The sequence below is a fragment of the Cyprinodon variegatus genome, unplaced genomic scaffold (genome assembly GCF_000732505.1).
Source record: "Cyprinodon variegatus isolate N-32 unplaced genomic scaffold, C_variegatus-1.0 Scaffold89, whole genome shotgun sequence".
Taxonomy (NCBI): domain Eukaryota; kingdom Metazoa; phylum Chordata; class Actinopteri; order Cyprinodontiformes; family Cyprinodontidae; genus Cyprinodon; species Cyprinodon variegatus.
This window is the reverse complement of record NW_015150542.1, coordinates 1,286,673-1,298,837: the sequence shown is the minus strand read 5'-3', so window position 1 is coordinate 1,298,837 and position 12,165 is coordinate 1,286,673. Positions and strand designations below refer to the sequence as shown.

The following is a 12,165-nucleotide window of genomic DNA, read 5'->3' as shown; positions in this document are numbered from 1 at the left end:
AGACTTGACTTGGACTTGCAAAAAATGACTTGTGAACATGTCTGTCATAACCCTATCTAGAGCATATCCAGGGTCTAAGCCAATGCCTTTTTTTTGAGTATTTTTTCCCCAAAACTTCATCCTCACCTTTTTAGCTACTCAGCTAACAAAATGTTGTTCTTGAATTAAAAGGACTGGTTAAGGTTTGAAAGAATCTGTGTGTTGGTAATCAGCTTTAAAATATATAGTTGAGGACTTCCCTACTTAGAGCTCTGTATTTATTTAGCAGCTAATTTAACTGATTTTAAGAAGTAAAAAAGAGAACAAGTTTGAGATTAGTAGCAGCGATTAGTACCGGTAGCAGTGAATTGATCACTGTAATAGAATAAGATTTTAGTTCTGTTGTCAGCTGGAAATGTTTTATACCTTGGATCTTTTGTTCCTTTTGGTGCATGTTTGTTTAAACTGATCAAATGTTTCTGTCCCTCTACTGTACAACCCCAAAATGGACCACCACCAAATAACTCTCATATGGGCTGATATAAATACTTACTGTTGTTACTAATTACCTTAAGTTAGCAGCTATGTGGATACAGCAACACTGTTGGCTAAGCTCCAGTTACTATCCCACAGGGGATCAGCTACCAGGAATTATCATGACAGAATCAATGGTTAAATCAATGAGATGCTGTAGTTCTGACAACTTTATAACCCCCTTGCTCTCTACCCCTTTCCCCTCAGGAGTACTATGACAAAGGAGAATATGTCATCCGGCAGGGAGAGGAGGGCAGTACCTTTTACATCATTGCTCAAGGAAAGGTAAACTGTTTCACATTATCCAACAACTAATACCTAGAGACACCAGTGTTCAACACATGAGACATTTTAACCTAAACTTTATGGAAACTTTGAGATCCATCTATCCATTTTCTCTGGCAGTCTATGGGCGAGAGGCAGGGTACACCCTGGACAGGTCGCCTGTCTGTCACAGGCCAATGAAGAGACACACAACCATGCATGCACACACACACTCATACTCATTCTGCAATGGTAGTGAGGACCATGTTTTGACTCCCATTTACTTCCATTTAATTTTAGTCATTTTCAACCCTTTGTATGCCCTAACCCTAAAACTAACCCTAAACCATTACAAATGCATACCTCACCCTAACCCTAACCAATGGACTCCTTAGCCCTAAACATAACCATTAGCAAAATAGCATTTGAGGACCGGCTAAAATGTCCTCACTTTGCAACAACTGGTCCTCAATTTGATGTTGAAATTGGAAAAATGGTCCTCACAGAAGCCAATTAACCTAACAGTCATGTTTTTAGACTGTGGGAGGAAGCCAGAGTACCTGGATTGAACACACACATGCACAGAGCGAACAGGCAAACTCCATGCAGAAAGACCCCGAGTGGGGAATCAAACCCAGAATATTCTTGTCTCAAGGCAACAGTGTTCCCCACTGTGACAACGTGCAGCCCGGAAACTTTGAGATGTGTCGTATTTTAAATTATAAATCTGCTTTCCTCTATTTTTCATCTCAGTAATAAAAGATCAGTCAATCAGTGTCTCTGCGCAATTTACTGGGATGCTGATTGTTTGAATAAAAGAGTTTTCAATTCTACTTTATCTTTCAAACTACGATGAGCTGTTAAAGCTATTCTAGCCTCTTATCCTGTTTGCTTAAGAAAAAAATACAGCAACATTGGATTTTCTAGTTTACAGATTTATATTTGATTTGTTGCTTTTGATTATTTTTGCAAACACAGACCTATGAAGCAAGTGGTACTTGATAAATACACAAACAGGGACATGTTGAAGGCAGAGTTACAGCAAATTCATCATTTTAATTGCTGCAGCATCACTTTAAATATAGCCACTTAATTTATTATGGTATTACTGATGGATTTGTGTACTGTGTTTGAAATATATCCTAACAAGCAGAAATAAGAGTAAGAAGTTGATTGAAATGATTCAAGCTAATTTTCTTCTTAGATGAGCTGCTTGTTTTGTCCTTCAAACTGTATGAGAGTGTGGGGAGGATCGGGTCCGTGACCCACTCCCCTCCTCTGTCTGATCAGTCAGAAACCTGATACCAATCTGGAAAGGCTGGAGCTGTCCACAGGGGATTTTTTAAAGGCCATTATAAGTCCATGTGAAACAGCAGCCCCTAAACTCTAAGCTTACCAAGCTAGGGTGAGATGTCTGTTGTTTGGGAGGAAGGGCGCTTATGCAGGAAATGGCTCCCTCACCCCCCTTGGTGCCCTCTGACCAGTGAGGGAATAAACTCCAAGAGTGCCCGCCATCAGGAAAAACAGGGGAAGTGAGGGGTCACTCAGGTCAAATGGGACACTTAGCTAAAACAAACACAGGCCATTAAGTCTGTGATGTCATTGCGGCATATCTTAAATGGTAACGATGCCACAAGTGGGCTGTTTGACCTCAACTGGGGTGGGCCACTGTTTTTTTTAAAGCCTACCAAATTATAGAGAACTTTCACAACATCCAGCCTGCTAAAGTGTTTTTACTGAGGAGTGCTTACAGAGTGCAATTAGAAAAGCAACAAGCAAAGTAAAAAAATAAATAAAAAATAAATTCCTCTGAGCAAAATCCTCCTAAGATTGATGTGTGTATTTGGATAGGATGTTGAGAAAATACAGAGTTCATCAGTGGCGCTTAATCATGCATAGGCCATCATGGTCAAATTACTGTTATTGAATATGTCAGTTTTCTAGGTTTAACATACTTTTTCTGTTTTTACAATGCATGTAAAATATTCTGACAAAATAGAAAGCACCTGTAAAAAGCTGAACTAGACACTTAAATGTGCTTCCTGCAGGTGAATGTGACCCAAATCAACGAGGCCCACAAGTTGCCTCAGATCATCAACACGCTGCAGAAGGGGGACTACTTTGGAGAAAAAGCACTCATAAGGTAAACATGCAATGTAATAAAAACAAAGTCCATAAAGGCCCACATGTGGATACGTTTTAACAAAAAAAAAATTTTTTTATTTAAATTGGAGGAATTTAAAAAAAGAAAAGATCACTCATATGAGTCATTCTGGTCAGATGACTTTATAAAATGCAGAGCTGGATAAAATACTAGTGGTAGATTTAAACATGAATTCTTATTTTGTTCTAGACTTTTTTTCTAACTTTTTTTTCTTCCCAATAAATACATATGTTAAAGTAAAATAGATGATTAGACAGAGTGAGAGTTAGAGATGCAAATATTTTAACCACTGATGTTTGAGCTCTAGGTTGACTGGCTGTCTCCAAGCCATGATGCATGTCACTGCGGACTGAAATTCTGAAACTATATGAAACATATAAGAACAAGTACTTGAATCTGTCCAAGTTTATGAAACTTTTATTTGTTTCATTCATGTGCATCTTTTCTTTGAGTTATTTGGTGTTGATGATTCAAAACAGACATAAATATCCCTTGGGGTACATCAAGGCTTCATTCTTTGGCAACTTTTAGTTAAGCATATATATGAACAAACTAGCTTAGATTTCTACATATTCCTAGTACAAAACAGCATCTAGGCTGATGGCTGTCAACTTTATATTCATGTTTGTGTATCCAAAATTCTAATAAAAATATTGGTATAATGTGTCCTAACTACCTGTTTCATGACTGAGCTTTCCTCAATCGAACATCTTATTTTAGAGTTTGGTAGTCCTGTAAAAAAAATCTTTAGTGGTAACGTAGACTCAGCTCCCTCTTCTTCGAAATGCCAGCTTAGAATGTGCTGCATTAAACCCATCTTTTGCTGTTTTCTGTTTTTGGTTGTGTCAGGAATTTATGATGTTTTGTGTTTTGTTGCCCTTTTATTGTCAGCATTTAAATAGACCTAGATGAACTTAAAATACTTATTTAATCATTTTGTTTATTTTAATTGGGAATCGGTTCTCCTCTCTGTTAGGTTGCATAACTATTTTGTACATACAACTTCGACCACTACAACAGAGTAAAGGTTCCTCCAACTTAAATACTGAATTAGGGAGACTCTGTAGTCAATTGATTAATCAGCTTAGTGCTGCTTGAAAAGTATAACCAGGATTACAGCATTTCTGCTTAAATAGGACTCAGAATAATTGGAGTGTTGTATTTGAAATAGGCTTGATCAGTGGTTTTCAAAGTGTGGGGTGCAGCCCTCTTGGGGACTGTTAGGGGGAAAGATTTTGCGAAAAATATATTTTTTTCAATTCCATCTAATATGTTTTCAATAAATATAACATTTACTAATATGTAATAACAGAAAACACTGAAGATTTAAAACTGGACTCTGAAGCTAACTTTATAATAAAATAGTTTCTCACCTTGGCTTTTAGAAATAACATTGTGAACCTGGCTTTTAAACTCTAAAGATGCTCAAAAGAAAAAGTAAAGCACATGTACAAGTGGACAAGAGCATGTCTATGGACTAACATACATTAAGTCCAGTCCTACCACTACATACACACTTGTTTTATAATAATATAATGCAGTGTTGAAAAACAAAAAAAAATCACATACTAAACAAATAATGATAATTGGATAGAGATAAAGTAAGAAAAACATTCTCAAAGGTTGTTTTTATTGTTTTTTTGGGGAGGAGAATGTGCGTTATTTTGTTAAGAAGTAAGGGACTCTGGCCAAACTTTAATGCTGTTTGCAGGGTCAGGGTATAAAAATATTACTATAATGTGAGGTCTGTGTAGAAAAAAAATCAAAAAGGCAGCTGTAGCTCATCTAACCTGCTGCTGCCAGAGGTCTGACCAACACAAGCAAAATGGATCCCGCCTTAAATCACCTCACTGGATCCCTAATAGGCAGAGGATAGACTTTTGAATGTTTTTATTTTAGAAGGATTTTATTATCCAGGAATTATGTGGTATTTTTAAGGACACACAGCTTGTTGTACTGCATATATATGATTGAGGGTTTAACAGAAAAAAGGCAGAAAGTATTTACATTTCCATTGAACAGCTGGTGGTGAAGAAATATGTCTGTCTATTTGTGCCAAACCTTATGTTTCTGCTCCACATGTTTGTTAGCGATGATGTCAGGTCAGCCAATATCATCGCAGACGAGAACGGGGTGGAGTGCCTTGTAATCGACAGAGAGTGAGTAGTTTCACATTGTTGTTTTACAATTTGGTTTCATGTTGTAAAACAAATATGAAGCAGTTTTTTGGCTTAGGTTTGCTTCCTATACTTGCAAAAATCATAAATACCAGCAGTGTGTAATGTAATGTAAATGTAATGTGAAAATGGAAGACATTCACTACCCTTGTGGTTCACTCAACATGCGGTTGTTGTTTCAACAGGACATTTGATCACACAGTGGGTAACTTCAATGAGCTGCAGAAACACCTTGAAGGCTACGTGGCAACACTTGATCGAGATGATAAGAAGAGATATACTAAGTAAGCCCAGAATTTAATGCTTAGGCCAACTAACCAAAGGAAAACAAATGTAAACATTAAAGAGGTGAATAAAACAGGAGGCTTTATTTTTCATAATTTGGATTATTCTTACACTTTTGATTAAAAGCAGCCCTATTCCCTCTCTGGGTTATTTATCCAGGAAGTCTGTTTCCCGACACCAGAGTCAGCCGCTGTCTCCTGATTTCGTCCAGCTGAAGGAAATGGTGTCAGTATTCTCTTCATCCAGGCCCTTTGATCACCTTGAAGTCATTTCTACTCTGGGGGTTGGCGGGTTTGGACGCGTTGAACTGGTAAGCTCTGAGCTGATCTGATTGTGGGCAAAGTTACAGAAAGTCTGGAGTCGTCCTTGATGTGCAATTTTATTAGTTTTCCTTTTGACTGCTGTTAATGCAGTTTTACATTAAGGATAGCAGACTTTTTACACAGGCAGGATATGAACTGAACTAAATTAAAGTAAATTAAACTAAGCTAAACTAAACTAAACTAGTTGTTCTTTCATATATGTTTTGACAGAAGGCCTGGCCTGGTTATGAATACAACGCAACTTGCAACAGTCATAATCATGGCTGCATAATTTAATAACAATATTTACTGCTATATTGTAGCAAGACATTTTATAATTGTATCAATGTGATGAAGCCTCATTATCAAAACTTCTAATTTGTTATTTTAATAATAAAAAAAAGCGCTCAAACTCTTACTCATAAACAAAACCTAAACAAATCACTTTCAAATATATATTTTTTATTTTCATATTTATTTGACTCCGATCTATGAAGTTAAATGATTCTTTTTAAAATACAAAAGATGCACACAGGGTTTGACATTAGTTTGTTGAAAAGATTATATTTGATAATGTATTTCAAACAAAGCAGCTAAATCCATAGCCTAAGCTCTGTATGCTGTAAAAACACCCAGGCTACATATTAGTTTGTGTAATGATATTCTTTTTTGTCAAAATAAAATCATTAAAGGGTTAAAGTCTTCTTGGTAACACAGAATCACATTGGAATTTTTAAAAGGTATAGAATATTAAGATTCTATTAATCTTACCTGTCCGAAAAGGGCAATGAAGATAGAGCATCTATAGAGAAAAAGTTGATCTTTACATGGGACAGACGGTGCTTGTTTGACTTCAGGGAAAATCTTTCTTTTATTATTAATTCTTCAGTTTTGGAAAAGGAATGAGCTCTAATGTGGTATTTTACTCTTTAACAATCATGTGTAGGTGAAGGTGAAGGGGGAGGACATGACCTTTGCACTGAAGATGATCAAAAAGAAGCATGTTGTGGAAAACAGGCAGGAAGAACACATCCACTCCGAGAGGAGAATCCTCGCCGAAGCTCGCTCCTCTTTTATTGTCAAGTCAGTGTTCCCACTCGGCCTGCAAAGCCATTTTATCTTCCATGCGGAAACTGTGCTCCATCAATCTGGGAAAACAGTCCCGCTCTGATTAGTTTTTGATGAGATGATAGTCGAGGCCCAGAGCAGATTACATATTTTTCTGTGGTTTGGAAAGGCAAATAATATGAGGTCTGTTGAGAAAATGAACAGAATCATCATGATATATTGGAACTGGGCTTTTATCTGCCTACTGTTTGATTAAAAACTTTACAACATGTTTTTATAATCTTTAATTAAAATGTTTGTGTTTTTTTGTATTTGGTTATTTTAAAAGGGGTCATTTATCGAGCTGGAACATACTGTAGCTAAATGTTTGTAGTCAAAACATTTATTTTCTTCAACTAATAGTTACTATCATCAATTCTGGAATGAATTCACCAATTGTGTTAGTAAGTTGAATGAGTTAAAGCAAATATTTTTAATTAAAGCTCAGAAATTAAAAAAGTAGGGGACTTTTGTTTTCTATGAAGCTTAAACATCCTCGTTTTTATTTCTCCAGGCTGTATCGCACTTTCAGGGATAACAAATACGTGTACATGCTTCTAGAGGCCTGTTTAGGTGGAGAGATTTGGAGTCTCCTCAGAGACAGGTGAACGAGCCACACCTTTCTTATAAATTGCCTCTTTAAAACCATTTTTTGTTCTGTTCAAATTCAACCTAAAATATCGGAAGAAAAAGTATCTGTTTTTTAACCTTAGCTTCCTTGTCTTTAGGGGGAGCTTCGATGAGCCCACTGCCAAATTCTGTGTCGGTTGTGTGACCGAGGCGTTTGAGTATCTTCATCGTAAAGGTGTCCTCTACAGAGATTTAAAGCCTGAGAATCTAATGCTTGACTCAGAGGGATACATCAAACTGGTAAATTGTGATTTATTTTTCTGAGATTCACTTTCTCTTTGGTCGGTTTCCTAAGTAAAAAGCTTAAAATAATACATATCCATTTTAATGCTCATTAAGCACAGCTCAAGACATGTTTATCCACCAACCTAGCAGGCTTGGCTGTATTAATCTGAATGGAGAGGATTGGTTTCTTTGTGTGAGAGTGGGAAGAAGACTGTTGAAAGACAACCATAAGAAGGCCTATTTGGTGTTTGCTTTAAGTCCTTTAATGGGCAATGAAAACGTGAACAATGCTGCTCTGATCAGATCAGACCCGCGGTCAGCTCTCTGGCCTGCATACATTTATGTGCAGGAAACTTAGAATGTTGATCACCTTGAACACACCATCCCTAAAGTTGGCCCAAATTTGCTTGTGCAAGGGCAGGGAAATCACCAAAGTGGATGTAAGTATGGATGGAGTTAAATACAAAAAAAAAAAATCTTGAAGACTGGGACCTGGTTCACCAACCATTCAAAATTATTTGAATGGCGTAGTCAAAGTCAAGCCAAAAATCAGTTTAATATCTTTACTGAAGACAAACATATGACTCACTTTGTATCGTCTACTACATAAAATTCCAATAAAAATACATCTGAGTTTTGGGTGGTGTTAATAAATAAAAAAAAGGCAAGGGGTATGAAAACTTAGTTTAAAGAATAGTTGTAAATTTTAATGACTTGATGATAAAGTTAGCTGCTCATGGTCATATGAATAAAAAGGAACAAAAGTTGTAGTAAAGGTTGTAAAAATCTGTAAAGTAAATTTCATCCGTTGCTTTAGGTTTAAACAGGAAAATGTTTAACAGAAAGCATTTGTGTCCCCAAACTAAAAGTATGTGATCATTTCTGAGACTTTTGAAAGTTTCAAAGGATTTTTCTTATCTCCTCATCTAAATTAAGATGTTTTTGTCCTAAAGACTAATTAAATAAAGTTAAAACTCACTGATGATCCTTTCCTTCCCAGGTTGACTTTGGTTTTGCAAAAAAGATCAGATCCGGCCAGAAGACCTGGACTTTCTGTGGCACCCCTGAGTATGTGGCCCCTGAAATCATCCTCAACAAGGGCCACAACTTTAGTGTGGACTTCTGGGCCCTTGGTATCCTGGTGTTTGAGCTTCTAACTGGCAGGTCAGTGCAGGTGTTCATTAATAATCTTCAATAAAACTTCTGTTTGTTGAAAACTGCAGAAACAATTATTGATCTATTTTTGGGGAACACTATAGTCCTCCATTCTCAGGAAGTGACCAGATGATGACATATACATTCATACTGAAAGGAATAGAGAAGATGGACTTTCCAAAGAAGATCACCAGAAGACCTGAGGACCTCATTCGAAAGCTGTGCAGGTAGGAAAGGTTAATTATTCAGTTTTTCTTCCCTGGGTCGGAACAGTGGTGGTTATCCCACAGAAAAAGGAGGTTTATGATCAGGAGATGTGGCTGAACTTAGCGATTCTTTTAGCTAAAAAGGGAGTTCATTTGCTGTGGCTTTAAATTACATTACAGGAGGAACCCTGCAGAGCGACTAGGGAACCTTAAAAATGGAATAACTGATATCAAGAAACACAGGTAAGAAGAAAAACACACTAAATTTGGTGCAAAAAGGAAACAGTATCCATGTATAGGCCCGAAGTTTATGATTACTTACTTGTTCTTTGGTGTAAATAATAATTTGGTCTAATAATTTCTTACTCACTTTATGTTATTGTTGAAAACAAAAGCAGATGCAATAAAATATGTAAAAATGCTCATAAAGTTTTACTTCCTTTATGATGTGGGGAGTGGCAGCCTAGTGGTTAGGGCAAAAAGCTTGGAACCCTAAGGTTCTGAGTTCGAGCCCCACTCCCACAGACTGCCACTCTGGGTCTCTGACCTTTTTTTAATTTATTTTTTGTCTCAAGGTGGTTTAATGGATTCAACTGGGACGGGCTAAAGGCGAGGACGTTACAGTCCCCACTAAAGAGAGATGTAAGTTTGGATTTGATCCAAACATGGATGTTGTAGTAGTGTTTGTAGAGATGGTCTGAGATCTTCTTTGTATAATTGTATACTATATAATTATATTATAATTATCTTAATCTAAAAATAATACTGCCTAACTTTAGAAGGATCTTAGAGCAAATAGGGAGTCTTTATTTCTTAGTTTAGGGCAAACTGAAACAATTTTTGATGCCAGTGTGTATTAAGAACCCACTGAGTAAATATGCAATATAAAAAAAACAAAACTGCTTTACTCTGCGATATCAGAAGGGGAATATTCCCTTTTAACAGGAAGAAACCTCCAGCAGGACCAGGCTCATTGTGAGCGCCCTTCTGTCGAAGCCGAATGGGGTTCAAGGAGACAAAAGCAGACACACATAAGGAACATAGAAACACTGATCTATGAATACTTTCTTTGTTAGAATAGGTAGAAAACGGTAAACTAGCAGCACAGGTGTCTCTGAAAGAAGTTGAGCTGATGAGCTGTGAGACAGTTTTCACTGTTAAATCTAAGTCTATAGCGCTGTCTTGGGGAGAAACAGGACTAAACACTAAAACAGTCCCAGCTCTTGTAATCTATAACCAAAGGTATTGATGGCAGCAGCCCAGCTATTATTTCTATCCAGGATGGTTTCACAGCTAGATAGATAGAAACAGACAAATGAAGCTATAATGATGAGAAAAAGCAGAGAGAGCAAAATGTGAGAATAAAATACTGCAGAGTGGAAGAATAGAGATAGAATGAAACAGAATGATGAAAAGGGGTCCCTATGTCCTCCAGCAGTTTAAGCCTATAGCAGCATAACTTTAGAGAAAGCTCAGGATAACCTGAGCCACTCCAACTATAAGCTTTATCTTTTGTTTTACTGACAAGCTCATTGGTTAACTCGTAACAATATCTGAGCATAAACAGCTTTGATGTGAAAAGAGTGAAGGGGATCATAACTCTGGGGTGGTCTTAAAACGGTACTATAATTTAGAAGCTAAAACTAATCAATGTATTGCTGCAGGGATGTATTTCAGAATCCTGTGTTCAAAAGAACTAAAAAAGATTTACAGGTTTGTCTGCTCTTACATGCAGTCTGAGAAATGACTACATTAGGTTTGCCTCCACCAATATATACAACATGTTGAAAAAGATAATGTTTTACTAAGTATCAGAATTACAACATTCTAATAAACTACCAATTTTTATTTTGTGTTTAATATAGGCTGTTATTTCATCTTGCATATCTCAGGAATTCAGATGTTATACAAAGAAAGACAATTCTGACCGCTTTTTCTATTGCCTTTCTGATCCCCTCTTTAGCTCAGCGGACCGACTGACCACACTTACTTCGACAAGTATCCTCCAGATGAGGACAGTCCTCCTGATGAGCTTTCTGGTTGGGACATGGACTTTTAAGGATGTATTTTTTGCGGCAACTTTTTTGTGTCTAATGTTTCCTAAACCTGACTGGACCTCTGACAGATTTAAGAGTGATATATATAAGCCTGACACTGTACTGGTGTTGTGTTTGTAATTAAAAGAAATACTCATGTTTAAAGTAGTTTTAAGCTTCTCCACAATATGCTGCAGGTATATGGAGGACCAACTCTGCCATATTTAAAAATAAAAAAAACATTGCATTTAGTAACATTGTATTTCCCCCAAAATAAGATATTAAACTCAAAATTAACAAAAAAAAAGGTTTTAAAAAGTTGTAGTGTAGAGTAATTCAGCTTCAGGCCCCCATAGTGCCACTAATGTCTCAATAATTAAATCAGTTTATTTAGATAATGCCAATTAGGTCCTTATTTTTTTTTAGATGTCGTCCTGGGCTCTTCAAAAAAAGTTGTTGATGAGAAATTTAGACTTTTTTGATCATTCATGAAATCATGGGATGATTTGCCACTTTTTCACATTTTCTCCTGTTAGATGCCGACTCGCACTTTGATTCACTGGAATCCCATTGCCTTTCCTAACTCCATGTCAATGGCTAATTTTCTCAGTTGTAAATAACTATAGATTTAGGAATGATGTGCTGCTTTGTGTTGTCAGAGATCTTCCTTTGAAGCTCTTTATTAGTTTTATATTCTACCCAATAACAAGCTCTAGTGTGGAAAAGGGAAACTGAAGTATGAAATTATAATTTAACATTTATGACAATGGTGAAGGTCGGTTTGGATCGTTTATTTTCTCTTAATGAAATCAACATCTGAAAACTGTGTTTTTGTGTTTATGCTGCCATTATAAAAGGTATGATGATCTGAAAAGTATAATAGTTGCAAAAACGTTCAAACACTAGAAATCTGTAAGAGGTACTTTAAAGCACCAAGATGTGTGTGGAAATGTTGCAGGTAACTGGTGAAATTCCTCTGCATCTTCAGAGAAGCCTAGCTGAAAATCTGTGGTGGTAAAAAGCATCAAGCGTTGATTGTTTTAAATGCATTATCCTCTCGACCAACAGGACTTATAAACACTAGTGCTGTCAATCGATTAA

At 36.6% G+C, this 12,165-nt stretch overlaps 1 protein-coding gene across 4 annotated transcripts in view; it reads left to right on the top strand.

Annotated features, from left to right (window-relative positions):
* The window catches only part of prkg2 (protein kinase, cGMP-dependent, type II), a 34,034-nt gene extending 21,881 nt beyond the window's left edge, over positions 1 to 12,153 (top strand). For 3 of the 4 annotated variants that reach the window (XM_015373591.1, XM_015373592.1, XM_015373593.1), the window contains exons 7-19: positions 721 to 798; positions 2,826 to 2,920; positions 5,032 to 5,100; positions 5,304 to 5,402; positions 5,563 to 5,713; positions 6,652 to 6,788; positions 7,327 to 7,416; positions 7,541 to 7,682; positions 8,668 to 8,831; positions 8,927 to 9,049; positions 9,209 to 9,271; positions 9,604 to 9,670; positions 10,992 to 12,153. In XM_015373591.1, coding sequence (XP_015229077.1) covers positions 721 to 798; positions 2,826 to 2,920; positions 5,032 to 5,100; positions 5,304 to 5,402; positions 5,563 to 5,713; positions 6,652 to 6,788; positions 7,327 to 7,416; positions 7,541 to 7,682; positions 8,668 to 8,831; positions 8,927 to 9,049; positions 9,209 to 9,271; positions 9,604 to 9,670; positions 10,992 to 11,087 — 1,374 coding nt within the window. In that variant the 3' untranslated portion in view covers positions 11,088 to 12,153. Of the gene's footprint in view, positions 1 to 720; positions 799 to 2,825; positions 2,921 to 5,031; positions 5,101 to 5,303; positions 5,467 to 5,562; positions 5,714 to 6,651; positions 6,789 to 7,326; positions 7,417 to 7,540; positions 7,683 to 8,667; positions 8,832 to 8,926; positions 9,050 to 9,208; positions 9,272 to 9,603; positions 9,671 to 10,991 lie in introns of those variants that run through there. The other variant, XM_015373595.1, reaches the window with a different exon arrangement.
* Positions 12,154 to 12,165: the final 12 nt, after the last annotated feature.